The 19,971-nt window shown below is 37.8% G+C and overlaps 2 protein-coding genes across 4 annotated transcripts; both read left to right on the top strand.

Moving 5' to 3' along the window:
• Positions 1-5,391: 5,391 nt before the first annotated feature.
• On the top strand, positions 5,392-14,610 carry LOC118242005 (apoptosis-associated speck-like protein containing a CARD). Of its 3 annotated transcripts, none has more exons than XM_035530057.1 (4): positions 5,392-5,477; positions 5,597-5,882; positions 6,374-6,635; positions 6,969-7,700. In XM_035530057.1, the coding sequence occupies exons 2-4, from the start codon at positions 5,606-5,608 to the stop codon at positions 6,985-6,987; spliced, it is 558 nt and encodes a 185-aa protein (XP_035385950.1). In that variant the 5' UTR covers positions 5,392-5,477; positions 5,597-5,605; the 3' UTR covers positions 6,988-7,700. The 3 variants fall into 3 exon arrangements, 2 of the variants coding, with proteins under 2 accessions (XP_035385950.1, XP_035385951.1); XM_035530058.1 differs by having other exon boundaries at positions 5,393-5,477; positions 5,818-5,882; XR_004776487.1 differs by lacking the exon at positions 6,969-7,700 and adding an exon at positions 14,487-14,610 and having other exon boundaries at positions 5,396-5,882; positions 6,374-6,786.
• On the top strand, positions 13,115-15,572 carry LOC113569060 (NACHT, LRR and PYD domains-containing protein 1a-like). Its single transcript, XM_035530059.1, has 5 exons — positions 13,115-13,183; positions 13,303-13,351; positions 13,524-13,588; positions 14,074-14,335; positions 14,676-15,572. Exons 3-5 carry the CDS (start codon positions 13,528-13,530, stop codon positions 14,692-14,694), a joined length of 342 nt encoding a protein of 113 aa, XP_035385952.1. The 5' UTR covers positions 13,115-13,183; positions 13,303-13,351; positions 13,524-13,527; the 3' UTR covers positions 14,695-15,572.
• Positions 15,573-19,971: the final 4,399 nt, after the last annotated feature.

Raw genomic sequence — 19,971 nt, 5'->3', positions numbered from 1 at the left:
TGACAAAAAGCGGAAATACAGGGGTTCTTTGTGACCAGAGCAGCAGAGACTAAAAGCAACTGTGAAACATATTAGAATCTGTTTATAATGACTATAAACAATAACTATCTGTTTAATAACATTCTAAAATGATTGTTTAACAATAACTGTCTAACAATTGTTTAATAACTCTCTGTTTCATAACATTATAAAATGATTGTTTATAATAACATGGGCAAAAGTGGTCTGTGGTAGGTAAAACAGGCCTTGAATGAATAAGCCCCATGGCAGCAGTATGTGCGAACAAAAGTCAGCACTAGTTCCCTAAACTTAGAGGTGCAAACAGGGAAAACAGACACATTTTATTATTGCATTGCCCTCTTCTATTCTAACAGAATAAAACATCAGAGAAGAAAACAAAATACACTTTGATACCTTTTAAACAGAATATGCCAAAACAAGAAGAAAGTGTACCTGTCAGAGTCTATCTGGTGATTGATAAGCTGTCACAGTCTGAAGGATTCTGCTGTGAACAGTGAGGAAACCATAACTAGGCACCACATATTTCTAGATGTGTGTTTGTCTGGAATCATCTGGATTCTGTGATGGTGTCATCTCCGTGGCTGGGTTGTGCCCTGTGTGTGTTTGTGGTGTTTGACTGAGATTCTCACAGTAGACCAGCATACAAAGGAAAGGGTGTGAGATCATCCTCAAACTCATCAGACAGTTAGCCATCATGTTAAGTTCCCAGGAATTGCATAGAAAGAAATGTAGGATAATGTATACAATATATGGGACAACGATGAAAATTACAAAACCCAACAGTGTATAAGGTGGCTTCCTGGTACTGTGAGAGGTTTCATTTGTGAGGGGTGGTGTTCTACAAGTGACTTTCCATGTCATGGCTATCATAGCTAACAACAGAGGTGGACTCAAGCTATAAAGATAAGGCAAGCTAAAAAATTCAAATAAGAAGATACAAATGGATACAATGATTGAGAGTATAATGGAGCATGAAGGAAAGAAAACATGAGCAGAGCAGAATGGATGTCTTATCGAGAGAACACTCTCCAGCACTATCACTGCATTTCAGTGAAGTCTGTAGTTTCTTGCTCGTGACCATAAAGAAGCAAATGTCCGGCATGTCATGCTCATGTCCCAGCAGTTTTCATCTTGGAGTAGTTTTGATACTATGTATGGATGCAGAAGCAGCTCCAACAGGTCACTAAGGAGCAGCATAAGTACGAGGGCTGAGATTCAGCCTCTGCTCTTATGAGGATGCCACAGAAAGCAGCCAAACCACATTAGAGCTGCCACACTTGCACTTGCACCAATGATGAGGAAGATGGACAGCCTTGTCTTGCCGGCCAAACGTTCTTGTTCCATATCAAATCTAGGAAAACATTGGATTATATAATGGAGATGGTCTGAAAACAGGATATATTCCATGGTATTGTTCAGTTGAATGAGTTTTTCTTTTCCTGTGATGAATCCCAGGAACCACCCCCAGCCCTGCACAACGACACCTACTCACACACATTCCCGATCGGACTCACCTGAGTTCTAGTACACACCTGATTCTCATGCTCCTCTTTGCTGCCCCCTCCTTTAGAAGTTTCCCTCCTCCGCATTTACATCGCAAAGTATTGCCAACCCTATGTTGCATACTGAGTGTTCCAGATTCATACTTGCCTTCCTGGTTTTCTGCCTGTTTTCCAGACCTCGTCTCCTGCCTGACCCCTGGACACCCCATGGACTCTGCCCCGTGTTATCGACCTTGGAGCAGCCTGACTACGACTACCTGCATGACCCCCTTGATCCGTTTGATTTGATAAATAAAACCTCTTGCAGTTGGATCCTCTTCCTTATTTTTGTGTGCAGTTGTTACAGATCATAATATTTAGATCAGATTTAGAATGTGTAAAATAACAAAATATTTGCGAACAGGATATATACCATAGTGTCAGTCAGTCATTGATTAGCACAATCCTGTAATAAAAGGAAGTGATAGAGTATAAACCACCAAAGAGGCTGAAAAAAGCTATTAAAAAATAAGTGCAAAAGGGGTCATTGTCATGGTTGGTCGTCCAGCTAGCAGGAGGGACACGCCCACTCCTGCTAGGGATCACACCTCTTGCCTATCCCACTCAGTCGCCAAAGTACTGATTGAATTCACCTGTTCGTAATCATGACCTGCTTATTTATACCCACGAATCCCAAGAGACGGGGCTGCACATTAGAGGACCTAAGATGCCAGTCTTTTCTGATAACTGCACTCACTCAGAGACCTACTGTTTGAATTTTGTTTAAGTGTTATCCTTGCTCAATACTGATGGATAATAAAGACCACTTTACTGCAACCCCCCCCACTTAACCAGTTAGACAAGAAAATCCTGCCTTAGGAACATGCCATGATTTGTCTTAAATTAAGGTCATTCTTAAAAAATCCTGATGCTAAAATAAGTGCAGCCTTTACATTCATTGTCTTATTTTAGAAACAGCCATTTTTCAACAGCACTGTCATGAGGTCTGTTAGCCTGGTGGCCTTGTAGTGTAACTGATTAATCTGACAGACAATCCGTTAAGGTAGTAATCATCTTTGTTCAGTGCTAAAAGCAGCACCACATCAAACAGCTGTAGAAATTGTATTATTATTGTTATTTAACTTTTTATACAACCCCTAGCTAACTATACCTGAGTCCACCAATGTAAAGTTACAGGTACACATTAGCTTGTCTTAGCCTTGAGGCAATACTATAACTTCAATACTGTTAAGTATTATAGAAATGTTGCTGCATTTTGATAGTCACAACATACAGTGCCTTGTAAATTTAACTTCCTGAATTTTTCAGCAACCAACAGATGCTGGATTTTGGAGGTTAACAGTGGCAAACAAATTAACTTCAATAAACAGGCAAGCACTTTCATTTACAGATTTACAATTGTTTATTGCATAGATGAGGGACACTCATTTCTCCCTCCAGGAGTCAGTAGTTTTGACTATGGCATTATGTTGTACGCACTAGGCTACGCAAGGCTCTGGCTATTAATCACTGTCACCTACACATATCAAAAAAACAAAAAAAACGCATCTTTGCTCAGCAGAACCATATTCCAGTACACACACATATAGAAAGAAGTTAAAAAAAATAAAGCTAAATCTCCAACACTGTTTAAGCCCTTGTTAGTGTGCGCAGGATCGTTGGTAACGTGTTAATGTCAGGTTAATGGTCTATTCGTCATTGTTAAATGTTTCCATGTTCATCGTGTTTGTTTAATGTCAACCGTTACATGTTCATGTTCTGCGTTTGTAATACGTGTGAGTGTTGTTGTCGTTTTGTGTTAATAAATATTCGTCCACGTCGCTGAAGTCTACGCGTCCTGCCCCTCGCCCCTTCGGCACTCGGGCCACCACGCGTTACACTATTATGATAACCAAGTCTTGATTAGAGTAAAGCATAGACCAATTTTTCTGAATCTGATAATGAAAGTATCTCTCAGTTTAGCAATATTACATAAATGGAAATGGTTTAGTACATTTATAAAATGAAAAAGAGCCACATTACAATAGGAATACATTGACCACTTTAATGATTTTATTGTCTTGGAAGATATGTTTCATATATATGATAAAATGAGATATGATAAATGAGATAAATCATTTAGTTCACATACTTTAATCTCATTGATACAAACCTGTTTGGCATCTAGAAAACATCCCATCCAGTCACAATTTTGTACACTGATGAGATGAGGTGATGTTTGTCAGCACCTAAATTCTAAACTTATTGTCAGAGCACTCCTTCATAATTATTGCCCTGTTCGTATGATCTAGGAAATATGTCCTCCTCTTAATTCTTTGATAATGATTTCTCATCACCAAATAAACATCAAATAAAGACTTAGTGTATTTAATGTAATAATTTGGACATGATATCATGGTGATATCACTTGCAGATGTGCTTGCATTACGGTAGCAAAAAAACGGCAGGAACAAGTGGAGGGTAATGAGTGTGTGATGGAGACCGTCACTTATGCATTCATGCCGCATACGCACTTATGCCGCATGACGTTGGTCAATAATATGCAAACACCGTCCAACAATCTGGGTATTCAAGGTCCTGGACCAAGTGAGGTTCTCTGAGGCCTGTGTGAAGAGCTACAGCCCTATAGAAATGGTCCAGTCCAGTGTTAAACAAATCAAGTCCTGGAGTGTCAAACTTTAGCCTTTGAGCCCTGGTTTAATTTAACCCACCTCAACGCATTCACTATTTACCAAATGCTTACATTTAGATTTTAAATTTTGCATTTAGCAGATGCTATTATCCAAAACAACTTACCAAAGTGCATTGTCATTTACTCCTCATAGAATACATCCTAGCCAGTACAGAAGGTTAGAGTTCAAGATACCATTGAACTAGAATACTGTTCACATACAGGGATCAATGCTAATGCCTAGAAGTGCAAAATACGTATAGGCTCTATAACAGACAATCAGTTTAAAAAACAATAAGTACTACAGTTAGTCAACGTAGCAGCAGTTAATATCAGCGCAATAAACAATATGTGCTAGAGTTTTAGTAGTCAACATAATAGCAGGGTCAATGGTCATTTAAATAAACCACAAATATATGATTCTTCAGTCTGCAAGGGACTCTGCTGTCTGGACACACTATGCTTCATACGCTTCATTTTCTTATGAAAACTATCACCATATACACTTTCCAGCCGCTTTATTCTAACCGTTGTTGTATTTGGATTTGCCATTAGCCTTCTCTCTGTGTTTTGTTTGCCTGTTCAATAAACCAACTTTGGTGCATTTGACTGAATTCCCATTGCAAACTGTGACACCTATTTTATAGATACAATTTTTCAGTGTATATTTTCAAACTATAGTCAACCACACTGTACATACTTTCTGACTACAGGCACAATGCAGACATTATTTGAGTTGTGGACCATAACCGCTGACATTGCAGTGATGTGGCTGTGGAGCTGCTACAAGTTGGTCAGGTACAATTACATTTCTGTCTTTCCCCGCCATGTCTGAGTATCACTCTTGCATTGATAGTGCTCTGCCCTCCAAAAATATGCAGCCAACAGCAGTCCTCTGGTCAAAAACAGCATTGCAACACATGGACTATGGACTAGCTATAAACCAACAACGTGTTTGGAATAAAATAACTTGTGAGTGTCGGTGTTAGTGTGTCATTCTTATTGTACTCTTATTGCAGTCACTCTTATTGCATCTGACAGCCACCAAGCTATTTGATTTTATTCCAATCTCAAAATTGAGTGGAACTTCAGGCTGTGTGTGTTTTAGAGCATGTGAGACTTGTGAGGACATGAGGTGGAAGTGTATTTGAGCAACACCGCGAAAGCTTAAAGTGGGAGTGGCTTCGTGGAAGCCTGCAACTTCCTCAAGACAGTAGGGGTGAAGGGAAATCGTAGGTTTATTTTCACTTGTTCTGCGGAGGATCAGTCTATTTACTTCCAAGGTACATTTTTTTCTTACATTAAAAAGTAATCCAGTTGATTCCAGATCTTTAGCAGTTTTAATGGTATCTTCCTGGGACTCAAACTATATTACGTTTTCTTTTTTTATTGCTTTCTTCAGTCAATCAAAATGGTTTCTGTGTTGCTCTTGAAATACCTAGAAGAGTTAGGTAAGAAGGAAATGGACAAATTTAAATGGTTTTTGGCACAAGGTGTGGACAATTATAACAAAATACCCCATGGTATACTGGAAGATGCACAATCAAGGGAAGCTTTAGTGAGCACCCTGATATCCAAGTATGAGCCAGACCGTGCTGGAAGACTCACGGTGCTTGTTTTTAGGAAGATGGACAAAAACTTCCCTGCATCGCAGCTTGAGAGTGATCTTGGGAAAGTGAGTACAACAGGTAACACAAATTAAAACAGCAACGCCCCTCCTCAACTTGTTATTATTGCAAGGTAATTATTTTGTTCAGACATAATTAAGATAGATTCTGATTACTATTTACTTTTACATGAATGGATAATGAGACCACTTGGTTTAAGTAGGTACCAGGGAAATACTATTGCTATTTTTCACATTTTGCAGTACATGTACCCTTATTTTCAAAATGTACAATTATGTCCTAATGATCTCCCAGTAACAGTAATGCAGCTAGAAGGTTGTTTCTATTCTGTATCATGATCACAGTAATTAATCCGCTTGCAGGCCATGTCATAATATTACAGTTAAAGGACTTGGACACACACACACACACACACACACACACACACACACACACACACACAAAGAATTTGTATGGGCCTGTTTCAGGCAAATAACTTCACCAGCTTTCTCTTTTTAACTATTTAATAAAGCTTTCTTTGCTAAGCTATAACTTCTTAATCTTCCTTGTAGTACTATCAAGCTCCAAGGGAGTGACATTTGTGGACAAGTACAGAGTAGAGCTCATTCAGAGAGTAAGGCTGGTGGACCCCATCGCAGATGATCTGAAACCATTGATTGGGGATGAGAAGTACGCAAACATTAGAAGTTCTCGAACATCTCAAGACAAGATGAGGGTACTCTACTCTTTCCTGTCTGGAGGAGCAACAATAAAGGAGAAGTTCTACGAGAGTCTACTGAAAAATGAGCTGTACCTGGTAAAAGACTTGGCTGGGTAAGGCATCCATGTGCAAATAAATTAACTGCAGCTTAGAATTTGCGAAATCATTTAGCTGAACGTTTCTGTAAGCACAGCACTCATTTCGCTAAGATCCCAAACTGTACCACAATAAAAATGACTAATGTAATGTAATAACTAGTTGCAGGTAATTGTTAATTGTTGCAATTTGCATTCGTGAAGCACTGCAGCTGTATCTGTAAGTACTGTTTCATGGTTGTATTGACTATGTATGTGACAAATAAACCAAACTTGAAATTTGAAACTTGTATTGTATTGATGCAAAGACGATGAATCAAAACTAATTTCCTTCCCTTTCCTTCTATCCAGTGACTCTGTGCCTCATTGAAGATGCAACAGATGGATCACCAAAGAATGTTTTAAAACCGTGATGATGTGAAAAGTGCTAAATGTATATTTGTATACTAAAATCTTGCAATATACAAAAATATAGCTGGGGTGAAAAAATAATAAACATTGCAATGTCCAGTAATGATCCCCACTTAACCAGTTAGACATGAAAATCCTGCTCTAGGAACATGCCATAATCTGGCTAAAATTAAGGTCATTCTAAAAAAAAAATCCTGATGCAGAAATAAATGCAGCATTTACATTCATTGTCTTATTTTAGAAACAGCCATTTTTCAACAGCACTGTCATGAGGTCTGTTAGCCTGGTGGCCTTGTAGTGTAACTGATTAATCTGACAGCCAATCCATTAAGGTAGTAATCATCTTTGTTCAGTGCTAAAAGCAGCACCACATCAAACAGCTGTAGAAATTGTATTATTATTGTTATTTAACTTTTTATACAACCCCTAGCTAACTATACCTGAGTCCACCAATGTAAAGTTACGGGTACACATTAGCTTGTCTTAGCCTTGAGGCAATACTATAACTTCAATACTGTTAAGTATTATAGAAATGTTGCTGCATTTTGATAGTCACAACATACAGTGCCTTGTCAATTTAACTACCTGAATTTTTCAGCATCCAACAGATGCTGGATTTTGGAGGTTAACAGTGGCAAACAAATTAACTTCAATAAACAGGCAAGCACAGTACACCTTTCATTTACAGATTTACAATTGTTTATTGCAAAGATGAGATGAAGGATACTCATTTCTCCCTCCAGGAGTCAGTAGTTTTGACTATGGCATTATTTTGTATGCACTAGGCTACGCAAGGCTCTGGCTATTAATCACTGTCACCTACACATATCAAAAAAACAAAAAAAACATCTTTGCTCAGCAGAACCATATTCCAGTACACACACGTGTAGAAAGAAGTTTAAAAAATAAAGCTAAACACTGTTTAGCATTTTATGAATGTTTTGAGGCATCTTATCAGAACAGGCTTGACAGTTTCACTTACGTGAGCATGTCAGTCAAAAACCGATCTTCACATCTTCCACATAAAATATGTAAATAACTCAGAGCAGCAAGCAGTCACTGCAGCTTCAGTTTTTGAAAACACAAATAGAATTTCCACGGTAATGGATTTCAAAGAATAACAGGAAATCCCTTTCATCATAGCAGTGGGGGAAAGGAACGAATGCCATTTTACATCTAGAAACTTATACGTTGTGTGATATCTGTCTACTACGCTGTGCACACTTTCTGACTACAGGCCCAATGCTAAAATTATTTGAGTTGTGGGCCATAACCACTGACATGCACATTGCAGTGATGTGGCTATGGAAATGGTACAAGTTGGCCAAGGAACAGTTACATTTTTGTAACAAATCCTTATAACACTTCCTAACTACTGTCATGTTAACAACTAACTTCATAGCAACTTGATTGTGCACTTTCCCTACTCATGTGCTTTAATTTTAAAAAACCTGTTAAAAAAAAAAAAGTGTTTATATCAATGTCAGAAGAGTTTAGTGAAACAGTCTGAAGCCAAATTATTCTTGTGAGAACAGCCATTTGAATTTTATTGATAATAGGAATATGTTTTTAGAAAGACCTTTTATAATCACAGAGCTGTGCCCACCTTGTTTAGTTTCATTGTCCAGTATGTCATGTTATACAGTCTGCTTGAGTGCAGTTAAGACATTGGGTGTATTTGCATACAGTGTAAATCATTTATTTGATATTATGATGCCATAGCTTTACCAAATAGTGAAGGTACAGCAGGAAAGTAGCTGCAGTCTCTGAAATTAGTCCATTGGGATGAATTAGGCAACAGCAACAAAAAACAAACAAAAAAATGCAGCTTTGTTGCCCTTTTGGAAGGCTGTAAATGCTGAAAAGCTGTTGTTTAAAAAAAAAATGAATTTAGCATTTATTCTATTAGACATAGGAAACACCGTTTTTGACTGTAGACTATAGTCATTCCATTTTGCACATATTTTTATAATAAAAGACAATGCAAAAAGCACAAAAATAACATTTCTTTAAACATGGCATAATACAACCTCCATTTTTAATTTTTACTTAAAGATGTCATTGTTAGCAAAATATTCTGAAATGTTGATTCAATGCCGCCAAGACAAACAAATAATGACACTTTTTTCATCAGTATGACAGATGTGGAATTCATAATTAGAAGTGATGTGTTTCCTTCTGGAAAACCACGGGCGGCCTTTACATCATTTGGATCTCTATGTTTCTTCTTGTTTGAACATGAAACTGCTTAGCTGTTTAATATCCTTTAACCCTAGACAGCTGTGTCTAAGTTATATGTACCACATGCAGGAAAGTCAGCTGTTAAACACCCTAGGTAAGGGGATGGGCACCGCTAATGTAATTATGTTTCGTTTGTTTCTGAAATGGGTTTGCAGGCCAGCTATGTTATTCTGTCGCCTCCGTGCGTGCTGGCACGAATCGAAACATGGGTAAACAGTGAGATCTGGAAGGCAAAGTTTAGCCTTCTTTACTTGCATGTTTTGAGCAACATGAGCTTCCAGTGTTTCTTTTTTTTATTTGTGAAACTGAAATAACAAATACAAATGTATCTTTACTAATACATCTTGTACATTAATGGTTTAAGCAATATAAACTGACAAATATCCACTGCATATATAGACATTGCACTGACACTGAAAATGTAATAAAGGGTGGCTTAACAGTGTAGTGGGAAAGGTAAGCAGTTAGCAGGGCACAATTATAAACTACAATGTAACCACAAAATACTTAGGTCAGTAGATAACATAGACAATACAACTCACAGCACAGCTTCTCCAAGGATCAACACGAAAGTATTGCAATGGATAAAGAACTGCTCTGACGCGTGAGTGACTTTATGCGATCTGCAATATGTCTGTATTGAACTATGACTTCTAGTCATATGACTGGAATCACCCAATAGAATAATAAGAAGAATAAACGAAGCCTTCCTTCAGCCGTTAATAGTTGCCACATGAGGGCGCCAACAATTATGAACTACATGTAACATAACATCGGTTCTTTCTTTATATATTTGTTTGTTTTTCAGGTGTCGGTTTAGTCAGTAGTTCATAGGCGGGTGGCAGATTTGGTTATGTTACTTATTTTCCTCTGGAGTCGTCTGTGGTGTGTTCCGTAAAGGAGATCCATCTCCATCAGTTTACCTACTGGCATCACTGGGACATGTTTCATACTATAAACAGTAACCGTGTGCGAGTGGTCAGTATGCAGCTCTGGGAGGTCTACCCGTAACAGCCTAACTAAAAGGGAGGGCTAGTGGGTGACCAGAGTCCTGAGGGATCTTTGAAACTTTGCGTTCCACCTGCATCACCATCACAAATCCGGGTGAATGAGTGAAGTGTCTTGATGACACATCAACACCTCAGATTACCAGAAAGATTTATCAGCAGGGAACCCCATTCTGCAACTTTTATACAGAGGAAGATATCCAAATGTTTGCATAAGTAAGTCTTTATGCTACATTTAAAAATGTGGAGTGTGCCAGATATAAAGCTGCTAGGTTATTCCAGAAGTGAAGAGCTTTATATTACAATTGCCACGGCATTGCCTCCCGCGAGTCAGGTGGGTCTTGTTTGTGTATTGGTAACCACGCCTGCACACACCTGCACCGGGTTAGTGTTTTGTTTGTGTATTTTAACCCCGGTCGAAGTGTTCACGTTGTCTATGATAACCGTATGTATCTTCATGTTCACGTCTTGGATGATATCCGAGATTACCGTTGATGTTGAGTGAGTGCCGTTGTTTTTCGTTTTGTGTTAATAAACGTATGTCCACGTCACGGGAGTCTGTGCGTCCTGCTCCTCGGCCTTCGGCACTCGGGCAGCGTTACAACATTGCTCTTCCAATATCCGTTATCATAGTAATGCCAGGAACTAAGAATAACCCTGCATTTTGAGAATGCAGAGGCATGGTGGACTATAGAACTCAATGAGTTCACTGAGGTATTGTGGGGCCCAATAATTAAGAGCTTTATATATCAACAAGAGTATTTTAAAATCAATTTGAAATTCCACTGGGAGCCAGTGCAGGGATTAAAAACAGGACTAATGTGGTTAAATGTTCTAGATCTTATAAAGGCTGTTGTGGAGCATCTGATTAAAAGACTATTATGATAAACAAGTCTTGATTAAAGTAAAGCATAGACCAATTTTTCTGAATCTGATAATGAAAGTATCTCTCAGTTTAGCAATATTACATAAATGGAAATGGTTTAGTAACATTTATAAAATGAGAAAGAGCCACATTACAATGGGAATACATTGACCACTTTAATGATTTTATTGTCTTGGAAGATATGTTTCAGTGAAATTAACAGAGATAAATCATTTAGTTCACATACTTTAATCTCATTGATACAAACCTGTTTGGCATCTAGAAAACATCCCATCCATTCACAATTTTGTACACTGATGAGATGAGGTGATGTTTGTCAGCACCTAAATTCTAAACTTATTGTCAGAGCACTCCTTCATAATTATTGCCCTGTTCGTATGATCTAGGAAATATGTCCTCCTCTTAATTCTTTGATAATGATTTCTCATCACCAAATAAACATCAAATAAAGACTTAGTGTATTTAATGTAATAATTTGGACATGATATCATGGTGATATCACTTGCAGATGTGCTTGCATTACGGTAGCAAAAAAACGGCAGGAACAAGTGGAGGGTAATGAGTGTGTGATGGAGACCGTCACTTATGCATTCATGCCGCATACGCACTTATGCCGCATGACGTTGGTCAATAATATGCAAACACCGTCCAACAATCTGGGTATTCAAGGTCCTGGACCAAGTGAGGTTCTCTGAGGCCTGTGTGAAGAGCTACAGCCCTATAGAAATGGTCCAGTCCAGTGTTAAACAAATCAAGTCCTGGAGTGTCAAACTTTAGCCTTTGAGCCCTGGTTTAATTTAACCCACCTCAACGCATTCACTATTTACCAAATGCTTACATTTAGATTTTAAATTTTGCATTTAGAAGATGCTATTATCCAAAACAACTTACCAAAGTGCATTGTCATTTACTCCTCATAGAATACATCCTAGCCAGTACAGAAGGTTAGAGTTCAAGATACCATTGAACTAGAATACTGTTCACATACAGGGATCAATGCTAATGCCTAGAAGTGCAAAATAAGTATAAGCTCTATAACAGACAATCAGTTTAAAAAACAATAAGTACTACAGTTAGTCAACGTAGCAGCAGTTAATATCAGCGCAATAAACAATACGTGCTAGAGTTTTAGTAGTCAACATAATAGCAGGGTCAGTGGTCATTTAAATAAACCACAAATATATGATTCTTCAGTCTATGCTTCATACGCTTCATTTTCTTATGAAAACTATTACCATATACACTTTCCAGCCGCTTTATTCTAACCGTTGTTGTATTTGGATTTGCCATTAGCCTTCTCTCTGTGTTTTGTTTGCCTGTTCAATAAACCAACTTTGGTGCATTTGACTGAATTCCCATTGCAAACTGTGACACCTATTTTATAGATACAATTTTTCAGTGTATATTTTCAAACTATAGTCAACCACACTGTACATACTTTCTGACTACAGGCACAATGCAGACATTATTTGAGTTGTGGACCATAACCGCTGACATTGCAGTGATGTGGCTGTGGAGCTGCTACAAGTTGGTCAGGTACAATTACATTTCTGTCTTTCCCCGCCATGTCTGAGTATCACTCTTGCATTGATAGTGCTCTGCCCTCCAAAAATATGCAGCCAACAGGAGTCCTCTGGTCAAAAACAGCATTGCAACACATGGACTATGGACTAGCTATAAACCAACAACGTGTTTGGAATAAAATAACTTGTGAGTGTCAGTGTTAGTGTGTCATTCTTATTGTACTCTTATTGCCGTCACTCTTATTGCATCTGACAGCCACCAAGCTATTTGATTTCATTCCAATCTCAAAATTGAGTGGAACTTCAGGCTGTGTGTGTTTTAGAGCATGTGAGACTTGTGAGGACATGAGGTGGAAGTGTTTTTGAGCAACACCGCGAGAGCTTAAAGTGGGAGTGGCTTCGTGGAAGCCTGCAACTTCCTCAAGACAGTAGGGGTGAAGGGAAATCGTAGGTTTACTTTCACTTGTTTTGCGGAGGATCAGTCTATCTACTTCCAAGGTACATTTTTTTCTTACATTAAAAAGTAATCCAGTTGATTCCAGATCTTTAGCAGTTTTAATGGTATCTTCCTGGGACTCAAACTATATTACGTTTTCTTTTTTTATTGCTTTCTTCAGTCAATCAAAATGGTTTCTGTGTTGCTCTTGAAATACCTAGAAGAGTTAGGTAACAAGGAAATGGACAAATTTAAATGGTTTTTGGCACAAGGTGTGGACAATTATAACAAAATACCCCATGGTATACTGGAAGATGCACAATCAAGGGAAGCTTTAGTGAGCACCCTGATATCCAAGTATGAGCCAGACCGTGCTGGAAGACTCACGGTGCTTGTTTTTAGGAAGATGGACAAAAACTTCCTTGCATCGCAGCTTGAGAGTGATCTTGGGAAAGTGAGTACAACAGGTAACACAAATTAAAACAGCAACGCCTCTCCTCAACTTGTTATTATTGCAAGGTAATTATTTTGTTCAGACATAATTAAGATAGATTCTGATTACTATTTACTTTTACATGAATGGATAATGAGACCACTTGGTTTAAGTAGGTACCAGGGAAATACTATTGCTATTTTTCACATTTTGCAGTACATGTACCCTTATTTTCAAAATGTACAATTATGTCCTAATGATCTCCCAGTAACAGTAATGCAGCTAGAAGGTTGTTTCTATTCTGTATCATGATCACAGTAATTAATCCGCTTGCAGGCCATGTCATAATATTACAGTTAAAGGACTTGGACACACACACACACACACACACACACACACACACACACACAAAGAATTTGTATGGGCCTGTTTCAGGCAAATAACTTCACCAGCTTTCTCTTTTTAACTATTTAATGAAGCTTTCTTTGCTAAGCTATAACTTCTTAATCTTCCTTGTAGTACTATCAAGCTCCAAGGGAGTGATGTTTGTGGACAAGTACAGAGTAGAGCTCATTCAGAGAGTAAGGCTGGTGGACCCCATCGCAGATGATCTGAAACCACTGATTGGGGATGAGAAGTACGCAAACATTAGAAGTTCTCGAACATCTCAAGACCAGATGAGGGTACTCTACTCTTTCCTGTCTGGAGGAGCAACAATAAAGGAGAAGTTCTACGAGAGTTTACTGAAAAATGAGCTGTACCTGGTAGAAGACTTGGCTGGGTAAGGCATCCATGTGCAAATAAATTAACTGCAGCTTAGAATTTGCGAAATCATTTAGCTGAACGTTTCTGTAAGCACAGCACTCATTTCGCTAAGATCCCAAACTGTACCACAATAAAAATGACTAATGTAATGTAATAACTAGTTGCAGGTAATTGTTAATTGTTAATTGTTGCAATTTGCATTCGTGAAGCACTGCAGCTGTATCTGTAAGTACTGTTTCATGGTTGTATTGACTATGTATGTGACAAATAAACCAAACTTGAAATTTGAAACTTGTATTGTATTGATGCAAAGACGATGAATCAAAACTAATTTCCTTCCCTTTCCTTCTATCCAGTGACTCGGTGCCTCATTGAAGATGCAACAGATGGATCACCAAAGAATGTTTTAAAACCGTGATGATGTGAAAAGTGCTAAATGTATATTTGTATACTAAAATCTTGCAATATACAAAAATATAGCTGGGGTGAAAAAATAATAAACATTGCAATGTCCAGTAATGATCCCCACTTAGCCAGTTAGACATGAAAATCCTGCTCTAGGAACATGCCATGATCTGGCTAAAATTAAGGTCATTCTAAAAAAAAAATCCTGATGCAGAAATAAATGCAGCATTTACATTCATTGTCTTATTTTAGAAACAGCCATTTTTCAACAGCACTGTCATGAGGTCTGTTAGCCTGGTGGCCTTGTAGTGTAACTGATTAATCTGACAGCCAATCCGTTAAGGTAGTAATCATCTTTGTTCAGTGCTAAAAGCAGCACCACATCAAACAGCTGTAGAAATTGTATTATTATTGTTATTTAACTTTTTATACAACCCCTAGCTAACTATACCTGAGTCCACCAATGTAAAGTTACGGGTACACATTAGCTTGTCTTAGCCTTGAGGCAATACTATAACTTCAATACTGTTAAGTATTATAGAAATGTTGCTGCATTTTGATAGTCACAACATACAGTGCCTTGTCAATTTAACTACCTGAATTTTTCAGCATCCAACAGATGCTGGATTTTGGAGGTTAACAGTGGCAAACAAATTAACTTCAATAAACAGGCAAGCACAGTACACCTTTCATTTACAGATTTACAATTGTTTATTGCAAAGATGAGATGAAGGATACTCATTTCTCCCTCCAGGAGTCAGTAGTTTTGACTATGGCATTATTTTGTATGCACTAGGCTACGCAAGGCTCTGGCTATTAATCACTGTCACCTACACATATCAAAAAAACAAAAAAAACATCTTTGCTCAACAGAACCATATTCCAGTACACACACGTGTAGAAAGAAGTTTAAAAAATAAAGCTAAACACTGTTTAGCATTTTATGAATGTTTTGAGGCATCTTATCAGAACAGGCTTGACAGTTTCACTTACGTGAGCATGTCAGTCAAAAACCGATCTTCACATCTTCCACATAAAATATGTAAATAACTCAGAGCAGCAAGCAGTCACTGCAGCTTCAGTTTTTGAAAACACAAATAGAATTTCCACGGTAATGGATTTCAAAGAATAACAGGAAATCCCTTTCATCATAGCAGTGGGGGAAAGGAACGAATGCCATTTTACATCTAGAAACTTATACGTTGTGTGATATCTGTCTACTACGCTGTGCACACTTTCTGACTACAGGCCCAATGCTAAAATTATTTGAGTTGTGGGCCATAACCACTGACATGCACATTGCAGTGATGTGGCTATGGAAATGGTACAAGTTGGCCAAGGAACAGTTACATTTTTGTAACAAATCCTTATAACACACTTCCTAACTACTGTCATGTTAACAACTAACTTCATAGCAACTTGATTGTGCACTTTCCCTACTCATGTGCTTTAATTTTAAAAAACCTGTTTAAAAAAAAAAAGTGTTTATATCAATGTCAGAAGAGTTTAGTGAAACAGTCTGAAGCCAAATTATTCTTGTGAGAACAGCCATTTGAATTTTATTGATAATAGGAATATGTTTTTAGAAAGACCTTTTATAATCACAGAGCTGTGCCCACCTTGTTTAGTTTCATTGTCCAGTATGTCATGTTATACAGTCTGCTTGAGTGCAGTTAAGACATTGGGTGTATTTGCATACAGTGTAAATCATTTATTTGATATTATGATGCCATAGCTTTACCAAATAGTGAAGGTACAGCAGGAAAGTAGCTGCAGTCTCTGAAATTAGTCCATTGGGATGAATTAGGCAACAGCAACAAAAAACAAACAAAAAAATGCAGCTTTGTTGCCCTTTTGGAAGGCTGTAAATGCTGAAAAGCTGTTGTTTAAAAAAAAATGAATTTAGCATTTATTCTATTAGACATAGGAAACACCGTTTTTGACTGTAGACTATAGTCATTCCATTTTGCACATATTTTTATAATAAAAGACAATGCAAAAAGCACAAAAATAACATTTCTTTAAACATGGCATAATACAACCTCCATTTTTAATTTTTACTTAAAGATGTCATTGTTAGCAAAATATTCTGAAATGTTGATTCAATGCCGCCAAGACAAACAAATAATGACACTTTTTTCATCAGTATGACAGATGTGGAATTCATAATTAGAAGTGATGTGTTTCCTTCTGGAAAACCACGGGCGGCCTTTACATCATTTGGATCTCTATGTTTCTTCTTGTTTGAACATGAAACTGCTTAGCTGTTTAATATCCTTTAACCCTAGACAGCTGTGTCTAAGTTATATGTACCACATGCAGGAAAGTCAGCTGTTAAACACCCTAGGTAAGGGGATGGGCACCGCTAATGTAATTATGTTTCGTTTGTTTCTGAAATGGGTTTGCAGGCCAGCTATGTTATTCTGTCGCCTCCGTGCGTGCTGGCACGAATCGAAACATGGGTAAACAGTGAGATCTGGAAGGCAAAGTTTAGCCTTCTTTACTTGCATGTTTTGAGCAACATGAGCTTCCAGTGTTTATTTTTATTTGTGAAACTGAAATAACAAATACAAATGTATCTTTACTAATACATCTTGTACATTAATGGTTTAAGCAATATAAGCTGACAAATATCCACTGCATATATAGACATTGCACTGACACTGAAAATGTTATAAAGGGTGGCTTAACAGTGTAGTGGGAAAGGTAAGCAGTTAGCAGGGCACAATTATAAACTACAATGTAACCACAAAATACTTAGGTCAGTAGATAACATAGACAATACAACTAACAGCACAGCTTCTCCAAGGATCAACACGAAAGTATTGCAATGGATAAAGAACTGCTCTGATGCGTGACTGACTTTATGCGATCTGCAATATGGCTGTATTGAACTATGACTTCTAATCATATGACTGGAATCACCCAATAGAATAATAAGAAGAATAAACGAAGCCTTCCTTCAGCCGTTAATAGTTGCCACATGAGGGCGCCAACAATTATGAACTACATGTAACATGACATCGGTTCTTTCTTTATTTATTTGTTTGTTTTTCAGGTGTCGGTTTAGTCAGTAGTTCATAGGCGGGTGGCAGATTTGGTTATGTTACTTATTTTCCTCTGGAGTCGTCTGTGGTGTGTTCCGTAAAGGAGATCCATCTCCATCAGTTTACCTACTGGCATCACTGGGACATGTTTCATACTATAAACAGTAACCGTGTGCGAGTGGTCAGTATGCAGCTCTGGGAGGTCTACCCGTAACAGCCTAACTAAAAGGGAGGGCTAGTGGGTGACCAGAGTCCTGAGGGATCTTTGAAACTTTGCGTTCCACCTGCATCACCATCACAAATCCGGGTGAATGAGTGAAGTGTCTTGATGACACATCAACACCTCAGATTACCAGAAAGATTTATCAGCAGGGAACCCCATTCTGCAACTTTTATACAGAGGAAGATATCCAAATGTTTGCATAAGTAAGTCTTTATGCTACATTTAAAAATGTGGAGTGTGCCAGATATAAAGCTGCTAGGTTATTCCAGAAGTGAAGAGCTTTATATTACAATTGCCACGGCATTGCCTCCCGCGAGTCAGGTGGGTCTTGTTTGTGTATTGGTAACCACGCCTGCACACACCTGCACCGGGTTAGTGTTTTGTTTGTGTATTTTAACCCCGGTCGAAGTGTTCACGTTGTCTATGATAACCGTATGTATCTTCATGTTCACGTCTTGGATGATATCCGAGATTACCGTTGATGTTGAGTGAGTGCCGTTGTTTTTCGTTTTGTGTTAATAAACGTATGTCCACGTCACGGGAGTCTGTGCGTCCTGCTCCTCGGCCTTCGGCTCTCGGGCATCGTTACAACATTGCTCGACCAGTATCCGTTATCATAGTAATATCATAGTAACTAAGAATAACCCTGCATTTTGAGAATGCAGAGGCATGGTGGACTATAGAACTCAATGAGTTCACTGAGGTATTGTGGGGCCCAATAATTAAGAGCTTTATATATCAACAAGAGTATTTTAAAATCAATTTGAAATTCCACTGGGAGCCAGTGCAGGGATTAAAAACAGGACTAATGTGGTTAAATGTTCTAGATCTTATAAAGGCTGTTGTGGAGCATCTGATTAAAAGACTATTATGATAAACAAGTCTTGATTAAAGTAAAGCATAGACCAATTTTTCTGAATCTGATAATGAAAGTATCTCTCAGTTTAGCAATATTACATAAATGGAAATGGTTTAGTAACGTTTATAAAATGAGAAAGAGCCACATTACAATGGGAATACATTGACCACTTTAATGATTTTATTGTCTTGGAAGATATGTTTCAGTGAAATTAACAGAGATAAATCATTTAGTTCACATACTTTAATCTCATTGATACAAACCTGTTTGGCATCTAGAAAACATCCCATCCAGTCACAATTTTGTACATTGATGAGATGTGGTGATGTTTGTCAGTTGTTACTACAGTTAGTCAACATAGCAGCAGTCAATAGCAGTGCAATAAACAATACCCTACAATTAGTACTAAAGTTTTAGTAGTCAACATAGTAGCAGGGTCAGTGGACATTTAAATAAACCACAAATAGATGGGTCTTCAGACTGCCTTTGAAGACTCCAAGGGACTCTACTGTTTGGACACACAACGCGTCATACACTCTAGACTGTATTTAGTTCCAGAAGAAAGAAAGATTGTGTGAAATTTTATACTTCCATGGTATATACTTTGTCATGTTTGCATTGCAAAAATGGCAGTTTGCTCAATGGGGCTTATATTTCTATATTCTCTACATATGTATCAGTGTAACTTAGTCTGGTTTGTTTGTATTTGAAATGTAGCAGCTAATGTCAGTTAGTTACCAAACATTTAAATGGGCCATTCTAAATGCCAATCACATAGTGTGAAACATTTTAAATTTGATGTGTATTGTGAGATCTTACTACAATGGTAATAAATAGGACCTTTCATAACAAAATCAAAGTTTAATATCAACATTTAAAAAGTGGCACCACTGATCTTTTATAGGCTAAATTGTATCTCTGAAACACAACAGACACAAAGGTGCTCCCATTTATTTTCTTGTTCCTTTAAGCTTCACTACACTACAATTTTTGGGGTGAGGGCTGGGTTCAGTGTGTGAACAGATGATGTTGCTTATGTCACTTAAACAGTTGGTCTTGCTTTTGTACTCTGTTATTTGTCCTGCACTCATTTCATTTTGTATGTCTAAGATGAAATC

This window comes from Electrophorus electricus, chromosome 9, assembly GCF_013358815.1.
Source record: "Electrophorus electricus isolate fEleEle1 chromosome 9, fEleEle1.pri, whole genome shotgun sequence".
Taxonomy (NCBI): domain Eukaryota; kingdom Metazoa; phylum Chordata; class Actinopteri; order Gymnotiformes; family Gymnotidae; genus Electrophorus; species Electrophorus electricus.
Note: the sequence above shows the minus strand (reverse complement) of the source record. Positions and strands in the feature narration are given on the sequence as shown.